The 21,618-nt window shown below is 34.3% G+C and overlaps 1 protein-coding gene across 7 annotated transcripts in view; it reads right to left on the bottom strand.

Annotated features, from left to right (window-relative positions):
- TEX15 (testis expressed 15, meiosis and synapsis associated) overlaps positions 1–21,618 on the bottom strand; it is a 100,237-nt gene that overhangs the window by 17,931 nt on the left and 60,688 nt on the right. For all 7 annotated transcript variants that reach the window (XM_077144544.1, XM_077144551.1, XM_077144545.1 and 4 more), the window contains 4 exons: positions 14,986–15,151; positions 7,163–7,400; positions 4,158–4,304; positions 3,181–3,334 (listed from right to left, as the gene is read on the bottom strand). In XM_077144544.1, coding sequence (XP_077000659.1) covers positions 3,181–3,334; positions 4,158–4,304; positions 7,163–7,400; positions 14,986–15,151 — 705 coding nt within the window. The remainder of the gene's footprint in view (positions 1–3,180; positions 3,335–4,157; positions 4,305–7,162; positions 7,401–14,985; positions 15,152–21,618) is intronic.

Raw genomic sequence — 21,618 nt, 5'->3', positions numbered from 1 at the left:
TGTTAATAAGAATTAGAGAGTGATTAGTAGATATCAGGTACTGTTTTAAATGTTTTATGTACATTAATTCATTTAGTCTTTAAAACATATCCACTTTAGGAAGTGATATTAAGAGTAATTTGCCCAGGATCATATAGTTTATAAGCAATAGAGCTTTCGTCACCTAAGCTACATGGCTTCTTTAACCTTAATAAAGGCATTTAAAAAATATTTACTGTTTATTTTTCAAAATCATGATCAACAAATATAGACAAAGCTCCAGACTATTTACAGATCCATAGAGCTCCAATCAGGAAGGCCATGGCAAAGAGAACTTGAGAAACAATTTTAATGGCATTTTCTATATTTTTAAATTAAAACTAGAGGTAATTAGAAATATAACATTTACCTTCTTTTAGTTTATTCTGTGTGCCAAGAAGCCCATACTGGCTTAAGCACTTTGCATGCATTGCTTCATTTAAATCCTGTAACAACCTTTTTAGCAATTACAATAAAGGTATTTTTACTTTACTCCCCCCCTTTGTGATGTTCCCACCAAATAACTAATGAAACATAGAGAACAAATCCAGTAACTTCAATAAAACAAGAAAACGGTAACAAAACCAGATTGCGATCTATGAAGCACAATGACAAATAGCTACCAGTACCATATATTCTATAATGAGAAGAATGTTCTATATTCGACTGAGCACTTACCTGAACTGTGTCTGGTGAGAGTGAGGAATTAAATTTTTAATTTTACTTAAACAGCCATATGTGACAGGTGTAATGGATAGTGCAGACCTAGAATAACTAGGGGAAGATGAAAATGCTGATAGCCAACATATACAGCCTTGGTTTTGGGCATAATACAAGTATTCCCTAAATGAAAGACATCTCTCCTGTGATTAAAGTAATTAGCTATAAGATTGTGGATGGGCCACAGTAAAAGTAGGGAAAGGTTCATTTCTATTGTCTCCAGTTTAAGTATTCTAGCTGAGGGAGAATACGAAAAGTAAATGAATTAGTAGTGAGGGATTGATAACAAAGAGAAACTGTGAAGCCTGGGAAGGCTACAATAACCTCTCGAACACTTCAAACTGAGTCAAGATATGCCTCACCAAATAAATAATAGATTTAGTTAGGGTGTACTTTAGACAATTCCTTATTTTTTCTATCATGACATTAAGCAGGTATCAAGAGCGCCAAATAAATAATCAGACAATAACAAACTCAGAATCTATGCATTAAAAAGGAAAAAAAAACCCTGAAATACATAAATTATAAATATCTTTTTTAAAAAGGAGGTTTAGTGTTTCAAAAGAGAGATGATAAAATAAGAGAAAAAAATGAAAAGTGTTTGGCTGAATTTAGACTAGAAACTAACAGAAAATAGATCACAGAAAGCAATCATGTTGTTTAGGACTGGGGAGTATGGCAGAAAGGGAGGTGCAGCAGTTACAAAGTTTCTTTATGAGGTAATGAAAATGCTCTAAATTTGATTGTGGTGATGGTTACAAATATCTGAGAATAATATACCAAAAATCACTGAAGTATACAGTTTCAAATACATCAAACTGACACACACCAGCAATAAATAGGTGGAAAATAAAACTTAAAAACAAAATAATTGGAGAGAAATACTATATTCATGGACTAGGAGACTCAAAATAATGTCATTAATTTTCCACAGATCTATCTAAATATCCACATTTATATCTACCTATCTCTCTCTGTATGCATATATATCAAAATTCTAATAGAATTGCTAATATGCCATAATAAGCTAACTTTAAAATTTATATGGACAGCAAAAGGCCAAAAACAATTCTTAAAGAAAAAAAAAAGAGCTGGCAGATCTGCTCTTTGGACAGCAGCCTTTCTAATACAGCTATAGTAATTAAGGCCTGTGCTACTGGCATAAGGATAGGCAAAAAGACCAGTAGAACTGAACAGAGAGCCCAGTAGGAGATTGTGATGGCATCGGTGGCCAACTGCAGATTAGTGGGGAAAATGGATTCTCCAAAATTAGCACTGAGCCAAATGGGTATCCATATATAAAACAAAGTATGTTGGGAACCCAAATCCTATCACATACCAAAGTCAATTCTAGGTGGATAAGAACAAGATGGGAAAACAAATCTATAAAGTTTTTAAATGATAACAGAAAAACCTTCATGTTCTTGGTTAGGTATATTTTTAATTCTTAAGAATTAAAAGCATTCTTAAGATACAGGTAGCTGCACTAACAAATAAAAGAAAACTAATACATGTGTTTTTAAAAAGCCCTGTTCATCAAAGGACACATCAAAAGGAAGGGTGCTAAGATAAGGTACAAAGTTGGAGAAAATACTCGTAACATTTATAAGTGACCTAAGATCTGGGACCCAATTTATATAAAGAATGCCTACATGTCAATAATAAAGCAAGACAATTAGATAAGCTCAATCAGAAAAAAAGGGTTAAAGATTTTATAAGAATTCCAGAAAAATGGAACTCAAGTGGTCAATACACTTATAAAGTGATCCTTAACCTCTTTAGTAATTTGGGAAAAGCAAACTAAAACCTCAATGAGGTTTGGTCTCATACCAACTCAAGTAGCAAAAAAAGGAAAAGTCTGATAGTATCAATTGTTGGCAAGGAAGTAAGATTCTTAAACTCATTAATAATTAGGAAAATGCAAACTAGAAACACAATGAGATACAAGCTCATATTTACTAGACTGTCAGAAAAAAAATTAGATAAAATATGTATTGGCTTGGATGTATGAAAACCAATGCAATCCCTTTGAAAAACTGTCTAGGTTTAAACTGCAAGTGTCTAGAGTAGGTATATACTCTATAAAAAACCTCATGCACCTGGCTACCAAGAGACATGTACATGAATGTTTAAAATAGTAATATGTGGAAGATAATAAAAACTGTTAAGTGCCGAAATATTCATAATAGAATAGTGAATATGTCCACAGTGGAATATTATATAAATATGAATAAAAATAAATTACAATTATACATGTAAGACTTATACAAATATAACACTGAGAAAACAAGTCACAAAATAAACGCAGTATGATTCTAGATATATAAAATGGAAAATAGGTAAAACATAACTTTTAAAAAGTTTCATATATATTAGAAAATATGCAGCAATTTTAAATACCAGCACAAATGCTACTGAAGTAGAATAATATACATATCTTACCAGCCCTCTTAGGAAATCCTGTTGAGAGGGATTTCAAAGATGTTGCAAGGTGTACTTTTTGACCAACAAATTTTACTGTTACTATCGCATATGGAAGACACTGCCTAGGTTTATCTACCGGCTTTGAAAGAATATTGTATTCGTAGAAGTATACCTGAAAGATAAGAAGGAAAAAAAATTGTTAAGCTGATTAATTCTGGCAACCAGACTTTATTAAACTCTTATTTAAAAAAATCTATGTAACTGCATAACGTTTTTTATATATCTGCTTCCATGTACCCCCTCCTCTTATTTTCTTCAACCACAGTGCTTCTGAAGATATATAAAGTATCTTTTTTCCCCCAAGTATATAATTTTTTCCTTGGTAGGCTATCAATGTCAGTAGAGACACACACAATATATTTTTGAATAAAAATAATTCTCTCAATGAAAGGTAAATGTTTTGTACATGTTCTTAAACAATATTCTATATTTTATTTGATAGGAAAAGCTAATTAGGAAAGTAACAGTAGCTTAATACATTTTATACATGGAAGTACATATACAGAAGATTAAATGTTCCACTAAGTGTCTTAATGTGACAGATTTTACTGTTTCACTTAATGCCTTAAACATAACCTTTCCTCTTTTTGCAAAGTACAAAGGATCAATGACATTGCTACAAAATAGCCTTGTTAACAATTACAAATACATGTTTGCATGTTTTGTAAGTTAATCAATCTATGGAACATTTAAATCCAAGTTACCACTATATTTGAACAAAGTTAAAAATAAAGCTGGAAAAAAATTTTTTAACATTCCCAGGTCACAAATACCTAACAGCTTTTACCACGTGCTTTTAAAGGCCACATTACACTGAATGAGTTAAACGAGATTTTTCATTTAATACTTTGGGGAAGTTGTTTTAAGTCTTATAACATATAACATGAGGCATATGATTTTCAAGTAGTCAAATGAACCCCCAAAAATTAACATACTGCTGAACTGTAAGCTTGTAGCTCAATGTTATCTTTCAGAGAAGGTATACTTCTCGACATATGGCAATCAAAGTTAGGAGAAGGATCCAAAGAAACTTTGTTTTTATCCACAGAAGGCTGAATTTTCTTCACTTTTCCAAAGAGAATCTAAAAGAAAAAAATTTTTTACAGAATACACCAAAACCCATTTAAAGTCTTTTACTTCAAACAGAAAAATAAGACAAACTACTTTTAAAGAAGTGATATGAATATAGAGACAATCCATGTTCCAGAAGAACAGAATGACAATATTGCAACAGTGTCAATTCTTTCACCAATTAAACTCATGAGCCATGATTATATAAGACGTTAACTTTAGGGAAAGCTGTGTGAACTGTATATGGAACTCTGTACTATCTTTGCAACTTTTCTGTAAATCTAAAATTAACTCTAAAATAAAAGTTAATTAAAAATAAAACATTATACAGGCAAAAGTCTAGCCCTCAAGATACACTAATGAACTGATGATGTTTGCTAACTGACCAGAAAAATAAAAGGAATAAGAAAATACTGAGAAACTGACAAAGGATAATGTTAATAAGGCAATTGATTAGTATAAATATGCAGCAAATATATACAGAATACTTAAATTCGGCAATAACTCAAATAAATAAGAAAAAAAGAAGAAGAAAAGAAAGGGAACCAACAATGAGAAACTAATTATCACGTATCTGGCTGGCAAAGATTTTTTTTTTCTTTTTTCTTTTGATTGGGCCTACTGAGCAAGAAGTAGCAGGCAAAGATTTTTAAAATATGTATGACTATAGGTTACTGAGGATGAAGGTGTGAGATAAGCACTTCCATATACAGTGTATGGAAATGTCAATAAGACAATCTTTCCCAATACAAATGGGGCATTACACATAAAAAACTGTGAAAGTGTACATACTCTTTGACTCCAATTCAACACTGAAGAGAGAATTCTTAGAAAATTTTCACAGGTGGGTTTAAAGGTGTAGCTACAAGAATAATCAAAGGATTTTTTAGAAGTGCAAAGACAAACCAAACCAAACCAAACCAAACCAAACCAAGACAAATGATAACCCAAAATTAGAAAATTTGTTAAGGAAATTTAACGGTAGAACCTGTCCAATGGAATACTGTGCAGCCAATTTTAAAATTGATATTAAGAAGAATATTTAATAGTATGGAAAACATTGATTTTATATTCAGTGAAAATAATAAGTTATTAAATATAAAAAGCAAGAACATATTTTAGTTACAATAATACATGTATATCTATTTATATGAACAGAAGATTAATGAGAGATATAAAAAAATGAACTGGGTAAATTTGGCTTTTTAAAGCTTTATAGCATGTTCAACATTTCCTAATACTTCTTTTTAACAAACAAATTGGGAAAGATTGACTGACATTTCCATACACTGTATCTGAGATCTAAAAATGTAAGGAATGTCAAATGAACGATAGGTTTTATGTGGATGTACCTATATCCCAAATTGTCTTTACATAAATGTAGATTATGCCTACTTATTCCAGCAAAGCTGCAATTAACCACAAAGTAAATCTTAACTAATCTGTTGATACTTGAGATTCTACAGTAAGATTTATTTTTTCAATTTTTAAATAATTTTAGACTTTCAGAAAAGTTGCAAAAATAGTTCTTAGCTGCTATATGTAGGCATACTTCATTTTATTGTGCTTTTCTTTATCACGCTTTGCAGATACTGAGTTGTTGTTGCTTTACATATTGAGGTTTGTGGCACTCTTACATCAAGGAAGTCTACTAGTGCCATTTTTCCAACAGCATGTACTCTGTATCTCTGTCTCACATTGTAATCAAGGTATGTACATTTTGTTTTTTAGACATAATGCTGCGGCACACTTCTAAGACTACAGTACAGTGTAAGCATACTTTTTGGTTTTTTTTGGGTGCATGGTCTGGGAATCGAACCTGGATTCCCCGCATGAAAGTCAGGCATTCTAAGCACTGAACTACCTGGGCACCTTTTGGAAGCATAACTTTTATATGCACTGGAAAACCAAACATTTCACATGGCTCACTTTATGATGATATTTGTTTTACTGCAGTGGTCTGGGACGAAAGATCTCCAAGGTATGCATGTACCCTGTTTCCAGCTCTTCCTAATATCTTACACAACCTTGGTACTCTCATCAAAACTAAGAAATTAACATTGGCACAAAACCATTGATTTAAACTGTAAGATCTTAGTAATTTTAGTGTAAGCCAGAATTATTAAAACACACTATTTCAGAGACACTTAAAACATATGTTTTGCTATATTCCAGTCATAGCCTTAATCTTGAAGACAACTGCTTAACTATACAGTTTTACAATGTGACCGTGTGATTATGAAAACCTTGTGGCTGATGCTCCCTTTATCCAGGGTATGGACAGATGAATAAAAAAGTAAGGACAAAAAAATAAATAATGGGGGGGGGGGCTGTGTTAGGGGTTAAAAAAAATTGGGTAGATTGCAATACTAGTAGTCAATGAGAGGGGAAGGGTAAAGGGTATGGGATGTATGGGTTTTCTCTTTTTACTTTTTATCTCTTTTTCTGGAGTGATGTAAATGTTCTAAAAATGATCATAGTGATGAACACACAACTATGTGATATTGTGAGCCACTGATTATATACCTTGGATGGACTGTATGTTACACGAAGATATCACAATAAAAAACTTATGTAATGAATTATGGTCTAAACAAAAGAGAGAAAGAGAAGGCCAATCACGGCAAAAAAAGATGTTCATTGGGAAGACAAAGATGATAAGGGAGCCTTAAATTAGGATTTCTACTTTGTGTGTATACCCAAGTAAAGCATCAGGTAGAGAAGAAAATTTCTGACAATGATGATATGACAATAATAAAGGTATAGTTATTATTCATTTAGCATTATGCAATTTAAGCACACTAATAGTTCATATTAAGAAGAAAATATATTCAGGTCAATTTAAAGCAAACTTTTAAATTCTACCTACCTTAAAAATCATAATACTTTCTACAGTAATGCTTCCACTATGAGCATAATTCAAGGCAACATCAACATGTCTAAATACATAAACACCAAGAAAAGGATTTCCTAATATCTTCAATGTAGATGCTTTGGTACTTATCCCTTTCTTATATATTTCAACCACTTCACTCTGAGGAAGTGCTAAAAAGCAGAAATGTTCTTCAAGTTCTCTGCCATGTCTTCCACTCTCACGCATCTCTGACCTAACACAAAACAAACAGCATGTAGTTAAATGAGAATATCAACAGAACTCCTGCGAAGATAAACACTTCAGTTTACCATAGTTAGGGGCAAGAAAATTAATGATAACATTCAGAGATAACACTATTGTATGATAACAAAGTTATGCTGCAAGCCATCTGAGAAAAGAATTCAATAATTTCTGGACTACATTCTGTATAGGCCAGTGATGATAATGGTAAGAGTTAATGTTGCTGATGTGTCCAGCACTGTTAAGTTTTATGCTTTACATGCATTTTGTTACTTCCTTCTCAACTCCCTAGGGAGGATAACTGTTACACCTATTAAAAAATATTTTTAAGGTACATAACAAATACACAAACATTCTTGACATACAAACATTCTTTACATGGTGTACAATCAATGGTTCACAATATCATCACATAGTTGTGTATTCATCACCATGATTATTTTTTGAACATTTGCATCTCTCCAGCAAAAGAAAGAAAAAAGAAAAAACTCATACATGCCATATACCATATTCCTCCCTCTCACTGACCACTAGTATTTCAATCTACTCAATTTATTTTTAACCTTTGGTCCCTATTATTTGTCTGTTTTTATCCGTATTTTTTTTTACTAATTCTATCCATACCGTAGATTCTGTCCATGTCGCCCTTTCTCCCCATTCTCCCAAGGGGACTTTGCAAATACTTCTTTATTCACTGTTCAGATCACTCTGGAATTTTCGAGGCATCACACTAACATGGACAAACCAACAAAATCTCATGCCATATTCAAGGGCATGTACCAAATAAACATTTTGTACCAAATAAACATTTCTCCTTTTAGTCTCACGCAGAAGTTGTAGTTTTAAAATAAGAATGACCATCTGTTTTCAACTCCCTGCAATACTGACATTTCTTTGTTCTTCCTCATGCAAATAACATTTTTTTAATTCGTACATTTAGTCACTATCATTGTTCACTCTAGGCATTCCTAAATTATACTATCTCAGTCTTTATCGTCTATCTTTCCTTCATTTCATAGTGCCCCCAGCCTTTCTCCCTGCATCATTCTCACACTCAGCTTCGTTCAGTGTTCTTATATTATCATGTTACACCCATTTTTAAAATGAGGAAAACAAAATTCAGAAAGTTAAAATTTGCCAAAATATTAAAGTTGGAATTTTACATGACTCTTGTCTGTCAAGTTCCAGAGCTCAAGTTTATTACTAATTGTGTTAGGGAGGTACAGATGTACATTTCCTAAATGAAAAATATGTATAAAATAAATTTAGGGACATTCTCTATTCTTTGAACATTAATATAATAGCTTGGAGAAACAAGAGTTGATCACAGACTCCAACTAGGTAGTAAGAAAATTATGAGAAACGATTATAATCTGAAATACACATTCTCTTGAAATTTCTACTACATTCCCCAACAAGACTCACTGTTTTTACTTATAAAATGTATATCCCACCTCTAAAATGGGCAGATTAAACAGGGAGCTCTGCAACAGTGTGCTCAGGAGTAGAAGCTGTAGCAACCAATACGCAGGTGGTACAAAAGAGAAGTTCAGACATTATGAGAGAATAACCCATACAACTTAGGAAAAGAAGGCGCATTACCTTGAAGTAGGAAATAAAACAACTTTGGCTAAAAGAAGAAGAAATAGAAAAACATCTTTAAAGTACTGAAGAAACAAAAAACCATCAAATTAGAATTCCCCATCCAGTGAAAATACTTCTTAAAAACAAAGGCTAAATAAAGGACATTTCTCAGATAAAATATAAAAGTAGACCTATGCCAAGAGAAATTCTTTAAGTATTCAGATAGACCAAGAAATCCAGCTTCAAAAACACCATTGCAGGATGGGCTACGGTAACTCAGCAGGCCGAGTTCTTGCCTGCCATGCCGGAGACATGGGTTCAATTCCCGGTGCCTGCCCATGCAAAAATAAAAAATTAAAAAAAAAAACCCAAAACCCAAATTATTGTAAGACTTACATTGTTTCTCATCCCCATTTTATATTGAGTTTAATTTTCATATAGTGTTGTGACTACCCTCCCCAGAATGTTTCCTATATGTCTCTGTGCAATAAATTCAGAAGGTATGAATTCATGAAAAGAGCCCAAATATGTTTAGAATCACATAGTGATGTTTAAGGAGAAGTTTTAAATTTTATGATGTCAAATTAAGTTATAACTTCCTAGAGCTTACCCTCATTCCTTGGCTCATGGCTCTCCTTCCTCCATCTTCAAACCCAGCATTAGGAGGTTGAGTCATATATCTATTCCTTCTTTCTTTCCTCCCCTTCTCTGATCCATTTTCTAAAGCCCTCTTCAATTTTTAAGACATCATGTGATTTAATTGGGCCCATCTAGATAATTCAGGATAATCCCTCGTATCTCAAGGTCTGTAAATTCAATCGTATCTTCAAAGTTTCCTTTGCCATGTAAAGTAAAACATTTTCACAGGTTCTGGGGATACATATATGGGTATCTTTGGAGGAGCATTATGTTGCCTTTCAAAGGCAAATTCTGGCTTTATCTGGCCCCTCAAGGAATTCAAGGTCTTTATTCCTGATTCTCTACTCGTTGTCTACAGCTTTAGCATTATCTATGTCTGGTTCCCTTCAAAAGAGGTTTGCTGGCAGCATGTAGGCCTACAGGCTTCCTAGCGCACACCTACCAGGAGTGATAATGACTTCACCTTTTGACTCGAAGCAAATGTCATGCTGGGTTTCTACTGGTCACAATGGCCAGACTTGCAAACTTGTAACTAATTAAGACAAGGGGAACGGAACAAAGAATGGTTTGGACTTACCAAGGTTATTACCAAGGTTGGTCTAGAATTGCTGGGGAGCCTTAGTCTACACCAATCTACCATTTGACTATCCTATAGAGTTTCCCTTCTTCCAACATAAAAACTTGCAAAAAGTGCCTTCATTCCATTTTACAAGGGGACAACTCAGTCTTATCCAGTTACTGCATCTAACCCTAGTCACCTATGTGAGTGATATGCCTTCATTTTCAACAGTTTTGAATATAGATCCATATAGTAAGACAACGTACAGCTAAAGGTTAAGTTCTGTACACCGAAAATACGGTGGTGGAGAAAAAAATAGGATAACTACAACTAAATTGAGAAAAGTTAACAATGGTCAGTGTTAGCTGTTCCTTAGCACAAAGAACATCTTTCTAAAAAGAAATAGCTGAGATTCTTTATCCTCAAAATTCCAAAGACTAGTAACCATAGCAAAAGATCTTATTTAGACAATGGTTGAGTCCAAGAATTTCTGTCTCCTGGCAACAAACCTTTAGGACTGGCTCATCCTACATGTCCTGAATCTATTAGATCCCAATCTGAAACCACAATCGATCATTATTCATGGATTTTGTTATCTCTTTGTTTTTTTTTGCATGGGCAGGCATGCAAACCCAGGTCTCTGGCGTGGCAGGCGAGAACTCTACCACTGAGCCACCGTTGCCTACCCTCTCCATGGGTTTTTGTCTACTGGTTAAAATTTATTTGTAATGCCCAGATCAATATTCATGGTGTCTGTGTACATTCACAGGCTTGCACAGATGGTAAAATATCTAAGTGGCCCGATACGTGTTCTCAACCAAGATCAAACAAGGAGATACTCAGCCTTCTTGTTTCAGCTTTCATACTGTAAAGTATCCTTTTCATGGTATTTTTAGTGCCCCATTATTTTTGTTGTTGCTGTTGATTTCATTGTTCAAAATGGCCTTCATGCCTAGTGCTGAAGTGCTATTTAGTGTTCTAACCTCATGAAGGCTATGATGTACTAAAGAAAATACATGTGTTAGACAAGCCTTATTCATTTTTTTTCTCTTTAATTTCTTTTGCTTGTCGGATTTCAGATGTCCCGTCTTCCAGTTCACTAATCCTATCTTCTGCCTCTTGAAATCTAACATTGTATTTTTTTTGTTTATCTCTTCTACTGTGCCTTTCAATCTCATACATTCTACAATTTGATTTTCCGACTTTCAATTTCTTCTTTTTGTTCATCCCTTGCCTTCTTTATATCCTCCCACAATTCACTGATTTGATTTTTGATGAGGTTTTCCATGTCTGTTTGAACATTCTGAATTAATTGTTTCAACTCCTGTATCTCATCTGAACTGCTGGTTTCTTTCTTTGGGCTATATTTTCAATTTTCCTAGTATGATTCGTTATTTTTTTGCTGGTGTCTAGGCATTTAATTTCCTTAATAAGTTTATTCTGGAGACTGTTTTTGCTTTTTTTACCTAGGATTTTCTTGCTGGATGACTTTGCTATTTGTTCTTTAACATTCATTTCAGCTTATTCCAGACCTCTAGCTTAGGTTTTTTTTTTTTTTTTAACAGATCAGAATTTTTCAGTTCTTGTTTTCTTGTTTCTTGCTCTGCCTGTATGGCGCCTTTTTCTTCCCCCTTAGGAGGGTCTACTTATAGACCCCAGTCAGATCTTCCCAGACCAAACTGGCATCCACTCAGGAGGAAAGAGTCACCTGTGTCAGTTTTCTCTGAGGGTGAGACCAAGCAGGTTGAAAGACTTTCTACGAATCCTCTAGATTCTGTGTTTTTCCTATCCTGCCCAGTATGTAGTGCTTGTCTGCCTGCTGGTCCCACCAGCATAAGGTGATGTGGTACCTTTAACTTCAGCAGACTCTCCCTGCTGGGGGTGTGGTTGAGACAGAGGAGAGTTGTAGGCTGGCTTTAATCGCTTCAGTCTTCTAGACCCTGGGGTATGAATTCCTTGAGGTGGGGATTCCATCTGAGCTGAGCCCTACCCTTCTCCTAGGGAAGGCACAGCCTCCAGGGAATTACCTCCTTTCACATGACCAGCCTCTTTGCCTCTCAGACAAGCTTAATTCTGCCCTAGCCTGGAGAGCTGGAGCCTGAGAATCCTTGCAGTTGTACGCAAAGAGCAGTCAAGCCGTAGAAACACAGCCACAAAAAAGATAAGCCTCATTCAGTTGAGAGTTTCAGTGTTGTTAGTCTTGAGTTCAAAGTTAATGAATCAACAATGCTTATTAAATAAGGTACCTTTAAACAGAAACACATATAACCAAGTTATACATTTATCAGTTGATGAAAACGTAACTAGAGGCCAGTGGAAACTTTACTCTATTTCTCTTAGGAGCAATGGTTCAGTATTCACTGATTCAATGTTCACAGAGACTTTATACAACACAATTATCACAAATAAAGAGATCAATTCTATTTGTTTCTTCCTTCAAGATTATATCTAAGATACATCTTTACCATATGCACTTGACAAGTCTGAAAATGCTTAAAATTAGTACCAACTAGAATGCTATTAAGTGACAGAACTCCATTCAAATTGGTTTAAAAGTAAGTTAATTCCATGTAACATAAAAGGAATTCAGAAATCAGGCAGCCTTTTATAAGGACTGATTGATCTGTGGCTCCAGATGTCCTAAGGAATCCAGGTTCTTCCCATCTCTTTGCTCTGCTGTCCTCAGCTTTAGCTCATCCAAATGCGGGTCTCTCCTTATTATCCCAGGAGTGGGCCATCTGTAGCTGGATTCTTGTTGACATCACGTCTTCTCCCTTCTCTGTTCCCCCAAAACAACCTTTCTTCGGTGTGCCACTGGCACACACTGGCTTCATTACGCCCATCTTTGGAAGCAATCATTGATAAAGTGAATGAAATTAACCATGGGCTGTTCAGACTATCTGGGGTGGAATGTAAACTGAGATGTACAGTACAAATTCAACCACATTATCTTATTATGCTGGGTACTAACAACCTTTAAAGTGATAGTGATACATCCTTTCACATAAATTTGAAATGTGTCTAAAGGAACTTGTCTTATCAAATAAAACAAAGAAGGGCCAAATTGATATAAACTGGGCAACAGATTTAAGAATGGAATTCAGTTTCTCTCTTACCCACTAAGGCTTCTTAGCTCTTTAGAACACCTCTCATAAGACTATCAAAAAGAATAATCAACCTCTCATGTGTGTGCTTACATCTTTATTATAACATTATATCATTTTATAGCTTGTTGATATGTCATCTCCACTAAAACATAAACTCTTTAGGGATAAGGAGCAAACTTTATTCACTGTTTTTCTCCAAGGGTATCTAACACAATGTCTGACACAGCAGGCACTCAAATGTTTAACGAATGAGCAAATACATAGACATTTAGTTGTTTTTGCTGATTCACACTAAGGAAGTGGCAGATGGAATATATATAAGAGGCAGAAAATATCCTTCTGGAGTCACTTGTCCTGAGACCACAAATGTTTTAATTTGTTACTTTCCCTAAGGAGAATGATAAAAATAAAGGCAGAGATAATCAATGTTACTAATAGTTTCTCTTTCCATCTCTCCTTTCTATTATTCTCTTCTGCTAACCATTCTATTTAGTTTTCCTTTTATTTTTACTTTTCACCTGTACCCTAAGGCTCAAGGTGATTCTAAGGTACTTCTTGGCATCACTGATTATAAGAATGAGATAAAAATTTAACTCAATTCAACACTTCAGCACACACTGTTTATACAATGTGGATAAAAAACAAACTGGACAAAAGAAAAAATAAATTAAAAAAAAAGACAAAACTCGTAATGTAGTAGAACCAGACACAGACCAACATATGGATACATCCTATAAAACAACCATAAAGTACTGGGAAACAAATGAGTTTTCCGAGTTGGGCAAATACCTAAGAAAACAACAGATCTTATAACCTGTTTGTCATTTAGTCTGTTCTAATATATTCTGTGTTGTTGGGTAGTTGTTTTAATTTTTCTCTAACACTAACAAGGAGAAATAACTGGTTGAAAATTAAGTGTTGGGTAGAGGGACATTCTAGAAGGGACACAATTTTAAAAAGCCTAAAAGAGCCCAAATCAAAGAGCAATATTACCAATTAATTTTAGATCAAACTTTCAGTCTGGAAGGGGCAGATATAACCAATTCTTTCTACCTTAGCTCAAAGAGGGAAGAAAATATGGCATCAACTAATTTTGTTATTCCTTTCACTCCCATTTCAAATCTCCAAATGCCCCACCATGTGGGACAGCATGTCTGAGCCAAGGAGAATTGATTCTAAAACAAACAAACAAAAAGAAATCCAAATTTTCCAAAACAAGTTCTAAATGTAGATCTATTAAGCTACACTTACTCAATTTTAAATTAAAAAAGTACAAAATGGTTCAGAAAATGAAAATGCCAAACTAAATTTCATTTACACAGCATCTCTACCTATAAACATATATGCATATTTTACAATGAAAACTTTACATACATTCTTACTCTTTACCACAAGACATAATGGAATGTGACTTCTTAAAAGAAGGAATATTTTTAAAAAACTAAGTATCAGAAATAGTGGCACCAACCCAGAAAGAGTGGTTCTAAGTGCAACAGTTAGAAATAGCTATACACAATCCTACCAGTCCTCACAAGGCTACAAGGAGATAACAAAATAATGAAAATAATTTCTATGTTTTCTTAGAAATACTAATTATTAAATCTCAAACAGAAGTAATAAATGGGCATAAGACAATACAGTAAAAATTAAACAGAAAATTCAAACCTATTTAGGTCACAGTAACTTACCTCTTAGCAGTAAATTTTTTTTCCAGATCCTCATTATGAACCAGTTTTGTATCCCCAAACCGCCATGATGACCGTAAATCAGAACTTACATCAAGACGGCACTGGTTAAGAGTATCGTGTATGAAACTATACTCTCTAGTATTGGTGCAACAAGGTGACAAATAAACTAGGATAAAGAAAAAGAAAACGGCAAACAATTTGTATTTAGAATAATGTTATCATATTGCACATCTGATATAAGACTCAAAGTAACCAAAGTACTTAAGAGTTTTCATTAACATCTGAAGGCAGCAAGTTATATTTAAGGTTCTGAAATAGCAAAATACAGATCTTGCACTTGATATGGATGAAAATATGACTCTAGATTTTTTCCACATATTAACCGGAATTCTTAAAATTTTCATATATAGATATAGAAAGCCCTTTATTTCAGTTGACAATTTCAAATTAAGATGAACACCATTTATGTATTTGACATTATTACTAAAAGTTGTAATATGTATTCTACTAAATAAGAAATAAGGCAACTTATAATTGAAAAAAAAATTACTTGGTTATTTTGACTTGCAAAAGTACCAAAATATCTTTACAAGTTGCTGACTGATGAAGTGGCTTGAGTAAGGGGTGACAGTCTTTCTTAGGAAAAAGAGCAATGTCTCAAGTATTGCTATATTAAAATAGATGAATAAAAGGATCAAAATCCTTAAGGAAGAAGAATCAGAGGAAAGCAAGGCATAAATATGGCTTAAGGCAATTTATGTATTAATAATTTCCCTCTGTATTTGACTTTATTAAAAAGTCAATAGCAGGGCGGGCCATGGTGGCTCAGCAGGTAAGAATGCTTGCCTGCCATGCCCGAGGACCTGGGTTCGATTTCCGGTGCCTGCCCATGTTAAAAAAAAAAAAAAAAGTCAATAGCATTTAAACCAATGACAAAACTAATAAGAAATATTATAACCAGTTGAGTTACAAAAAAACCCACTCATTTCTCATCCTCTTCCTATTATAAATTCTATTACTGACCTCAATAAAATTTTTATTTAAATATTTGTAATAATTTGTTGTGAATTTTGATAGTTTCATTTTTCTTTTTTTAGTCTTGAGTTTTGAAGATTCTTCACATATTCTAGCTATGTGTCATTGGTCAGATATGTGATTTGCAAATATTTTTTCCACTCTTGGCTTGTCTCTTCATCTTTCCAACAGATTCTTTTCACAGAACAAAAGTTTTCAATTTTGATGAAATCTGTTATGGTTTGCTAAAGATGACAAAATGCAATATACCAGGCATGGGTTGGCTTTTACAGTGGGATGTTATTAGCTTACAATTTTCAGTTCTTAGGCTGTGAAAATTTCCAAATCAAGGCATCAACAGGACAATATCTGGACTCTGAAGAAAGGCTGGCTATCAGCATCTAGGACACTTCTAGGACACATGGGAAGGCACATGGCTAGCATCTTCTGGTCCTTCTCTCTTGGTTTCATTGCTTTCAGAGATTCTAGTTTCAGTGGCCTCCTCTCGGCTCTTTTTCTGTGAGCTTCTCTTAATTTCACCTCTTAGCTTCTGTATCTTTTTCTGTCTTTTATCTTCTTATAAAGGACTCCAGTAAGGGATTAAGACCTACCTTGAATGAGGTGGGTCACATCTCAACTGAAATAACCTAATCAAAAGATCCTACTCACAAAAGGTCTGTACCCACAGGAATGGATTAAAAGGACATAACCTTTTCTGGGTTATAGCAGCTTCAAACTACCACAAAGCCCTATTTATTGATTTTTTTCTTGAAAAGTGTTACACTTTTACATTTTACTTTTAAATCCAGGATTCATTTTTGAATTAATTTTTTTATGAGGTTTCGGGTGAGATTCATTTTTGCCTATGGTCGTCCAATTTTCCACCAACAATGATGAAAAGGTTATCTTTCCTCCACTGAACTGCTTTTGCAACTGTCAAAAAATCAACTGAGGAGAACTTTCCGGGAAGATATGGAGTAGGAAGATGAAGTACTCACTTTTCCTCCAAAAACTGCTGGAAGACAGGCAGAAACTGAAACAACTGTTCTGGGACTCTGGAGATCAGGGAAGCACTGTACAGTATTGAAGGAAGAGCAGGACAAAGATGCTAAGACAGTACTGTAAAGAACTGTGAGTAAAGGAAGCAGCAGCTATTGCTGGAGCCAACCCCCCATCCTTGACTCTAGCCACTTCTGGTCTGGTGCCTGGCTGAATACTGTTGATGGAGATGGATATGGAAGCCCACTTTCCAAGAACAGTGTGGGGCTTGGGTGGGATCTGATAATTGCTTTTAGTAGCAAATTCCAAGCCCTGGGTCCTGGCTTAGAGCTGCAATTTTGGCCCATCTCAGGGAACAATGTGGTCATCATTTCAACATTGCCCCCAACAAGCAATGGGAAAGGAAGTTCAAACACACAGGGCTTCTTAGGACAGCAGGGGAAAGTTTGCTGATAAGCACCATCTTCTGGACAGGCCAAGAAAGGGCAGCTTCAGGGAACTGTCAAAAATGCATTTTGGTGTCTTTCACGATCATTTTTCCAGTGTTCTCTAGACCATTTTGTGAGTCTGTAGCCCTGTTCTGGCTGGGAAACACTGACTTGGAAAAGTCCTCTGTGAGGTGACCCATCTCCCAGAATTTTTCCTCCATGTAAATGCAGGTAGAGGCAATGAAAGGAGAGTCAAAAAACAAAAACAAACAAACAAAAAATACCCCAACTGTACAGGCAAAACAAAAACAAATAAAACAGATCAAGATTCCCAGAGAAGGAACAGAGGAAAAGAAGCTTTCTCCTGGGGGTGGGGGGGATGAAATAACTGTACATATAGTGCTAATTTTAAAATTATACTGTATATCCATGACAAATATCAGATGACGAGCTGAAAAATTCTGATCAGTTAAACACAGGCAATTATAAAGGTCTATAAGAAGTTGAACCAAGCATCATGAAGATCCTTAACACAAAGCCAATCAACAAGAAAACCCAAGGCAAGAGAAACTGACCTTCAGGGTAAACTCACGAAGATAATCAGATGCTCAGATATCAGCAAAAAATTAAAAGCCATACTAAGAAACAGGAATACATGGCCCAGTCAAAGGAAAAAATTAAAACTCTGGAGGAGAGGCAGAATTTGGAACTAATCAAAGATTTTCAAACAAACCTCCTAAATCAGTTCAAGGAGATGAAGGGAAATAAGGCTAAAGTGATAACAGATATTAAGAAGACACTGAATGGACACAAAGAAGAACCTCAAAGTATGAAAAGAAACATAACAGAACTTATGGAAATGAAAGGCCCAAAGGAAGAGATTAAAAATACACTACCAGGCATATTAACAGCAGATTGGAACAGGCAGAAGAAACAATCAGTGGACTAGTAGATAGGACAATCAATATCATACAGTTGGAAGAACAGACAGAAAATAATACAAAAAAATGAGCAGAGTCTCAGGGAACTGAATGACAGCAAAAACTGCACAAATAGATGTATTATGGTGTTCTAGGAGAAGAAGGGAAGGGGAAAGGGGTAGAAAGAATATTTGAGGAAATAATGGCCCAAAATTTCCCAATACTTATGAAAGACATAAATATACATGTCCAAGAAGTACAACGTATCCCAAACAGAATAAATCCTATTAGACATGCTCTGAAATGCATACTAATTGGAATGTTAAATGCCAAAGATATAGAGAGAATTCCAATAGCAGCAAGAGAAGAGCAATTCATTACATATAAGGAAACAGTAATAAGATTAAGTTCCGATTTCTCATCAGAAACCATGGAGGTGAGAAGGTACTGAAAGAGGAAAACTGCCAGCCCAGAATTCTCCACTTGGCAAAACTATGCTTCAAAACTGAGGGAGACAAATATACTGCCTGAAAACTGTCTCTCACCACCTCAGGACTTGCCTTCCTTTATCAAGGTGCTGCCACCAGGGCTGCCAAGACCCAGCTAACCTGGAAGAACCTATCTTAAAGCCTCATTGGAGTTTTTCAGAATCTAGAGCAAGGTGAGATGAAAAGTGAAAGAAGTGAAAATAGGGACATGAACAGACATTTGTACAAAGATGTTCACAGCAGTACTTTTCACAACTGCCTAAAGATGGAAGCTACTCATATATCTATATCTATATCTATATCTATATATATCTATATATATCTATATATATATACCACATTTTGCTTATTCATTCATCGGCTGATGGACACTTGAGTAGCTTTCCATTGTATATATATGATGGAATATTGTTCAGGTGTAAAAAGGAATGAAGTCGCAATGCATGCAACAACATGGATGAACCTTGAGGACACTGAGTGAAGAAACCAAAAACAAAAGGACTGTAGCACATTATTGTGAGTGTAATTAACAGTTCTGAATTATGTTGGTTGATGTGACTGAAAGGGGAAGTTTTCAGTCATGTATGTTACTAAAAGGAAAGTTGGAAGATAAAGCACAGGACTGTATAACAGTAAACCCTGTTGTGAGTGATGGACTTGATTAATAGCAGAAACGTAAGAACGTTTTTTCATGAATTATAACAAACATATGACAAGTAGTACAATGGAAAAGCACACCTAATGTAAAGTATGGACTAAAGTTAATATTAAGAGTTTAATATTCTTTCATTAAACAACAGTACAAAACAAACAAAGTTTCAACAACAGGGGTGTATATGGGCATGCTGTAATTTTAACATGAATTTTCTCTAAACCTACAACCTAATTAAAAATTTTTTTTTAATCAATTGAGCACACTTGTGTGGGTCTATTTCTGGAATCTCTATGCTGTTCCATTGATATATGTTTCTAACCCTCTTGATTACTGTAGCTACAGACCAAGCTTTCATATATGGTATAGCGAGTTTAGCTATTCTAGTTTCTTTGCCTTCCCATGTAAATGTCAGAATAAGCATGTCTATTTACAAAAGTCATGCTGGGATTCTGATATGAAATGCAACAAACCTATATGTTAATTTGGGTAGAAATGACAATTTTCATTATTTTGAATCTTTTAACCATGAACGTGGTACATTTTTCTACTTTTTTTTTTTTTTTTTAATTTTCTTCATCTGCGTTTTGCAGTTTTAAGCATAAAGGTCCTGTGTGTATTTTTTGCTAGACCTGTAACTAATATTTTTAAAGATCTTTTTGAGCTACTATAACGGTATTATATTTTTCATTTTGTTTTCCATGTATTCATTGCTGGTATATAGAAATACAACTGATTTTTAAATTTTGATCTTGCATCCAGTTATCTTGCTGAACTCACTGAACTCTAGGGTATTTTGTTTTGTTTTAGATCCTTGGGATTTTCTATGTAAACCTTCATGTCATATGCAAATAGGAATAGTTCAGTTTCTTCTTTTCCAATCTAAATGCCTTTAGCTCCTTGCACTGCCTTAAGGAACTGGCTAGAACTGCTGGTAATAAGAGTGCTAAGACAACATTCTTGCCTTCTTCCCTGTCTTTAGAGGAAAAGCTTTCATCATTAAGTATATTATTAGCTATCATTTTTTTTTGGTATATGCTCTATTCCTAGTTTGCAGAGAGTTTCTATCATGAATGGGGCTTGAAATTTGTCAAATGCTATTTCTGCTTCAACTGCTATAATCACGATTTTTCTTTAGTCTATGGACATAGTGCATTACATAGATTTATGAAGACTGAACTAGCTTTGCTTCCCTAGAATAAAACCTCCTTCATTGTAGGATACAATTCATTTTATGTATTGCTGGATTTGATTTGTTATGTTTTGTTTAGGACTTTTGCATCTATATTCATGATTGGCATTGTTCTGTAGTTTTCTTGTTTTGGTACCAGGGTAATCTTGGTCTCATAAAATTATTAAGGCAGTGCTTTCTCCTCTTTTATTTCCTGAAAGAGATTTTATAGAGTTTAATATAATACATATGTAAATATTTAGTAGGCTTCTCCAGTGAAACCATATAGGCCCGGAGGTTTCTTTTTCAACTATGAATTCAATCTCTTTAATAGTTATCAGATTACTTAAATTATTTATTAAGTATTGCATGAGTTTCACTAGGCTCTACTTCCTCGTGTATTGGTCTATTTTACCTAAACTGTGAAGTTTATTCATAATTTGTTCATATTATTTCCTAGCATCTTTTCAATGCCTACAGGTCAGTGGTGTTATCTCATTTCACACTTGACAGTGGTAACTTGTGGCATATACTGCTTTTTCTTAGTTTTGCTAGAAGTTTGTCATGCTTCTTGATATTTTCAAATAACCAGCTCTTTCTTCGTTTCCCTGATTTTCTCCACTACCTTTCCATTGTATTTCATTGATTTTTGCTTTTTATATTATTTCCTTTCTTCTGCTTGTTTTGGGATTTGCAGTCTTATTCTAGTTTCTTAAGGTGGAAACATAAGATTATTAATTTCAATAACCATCTTTTTTCCATCATAAGCATTTAGTGCTGTAAGTTGCTTTGTCAGCATTGCTTTAGCTGTGTCCCTGCAGAGTGTTATATTGCATTTTTACTGTAATTCAACTTAATGAATTTTTAAATTTCCCTTGCAGTTCCATGGATTATAGAAATATACTGTTTACTTTCAATGTTTTTAAAGATTTACCTATTATATTTCTATTATTATTATTAT

Source organism: Tamandua tetradactyla, chromosome 26, assembly GCF_023851605.1.
Source record: "Tamandua tetradactyla isolate mTamTet1 chromosome 26, mTamTet1.pri, whole genome shotgun sequence".
NCBI classification, from domain to species: Eukaryota; Metazoa; Chordata; class Mammalia; order Pilosa; family Myrmecophagidae; genus Tamandua; species Tamandua tetradactyla.
Note: the sequence above shows the minus strand (reverse complement) of the source record. Positions and strands in the feature narration are given on the sequence as shown.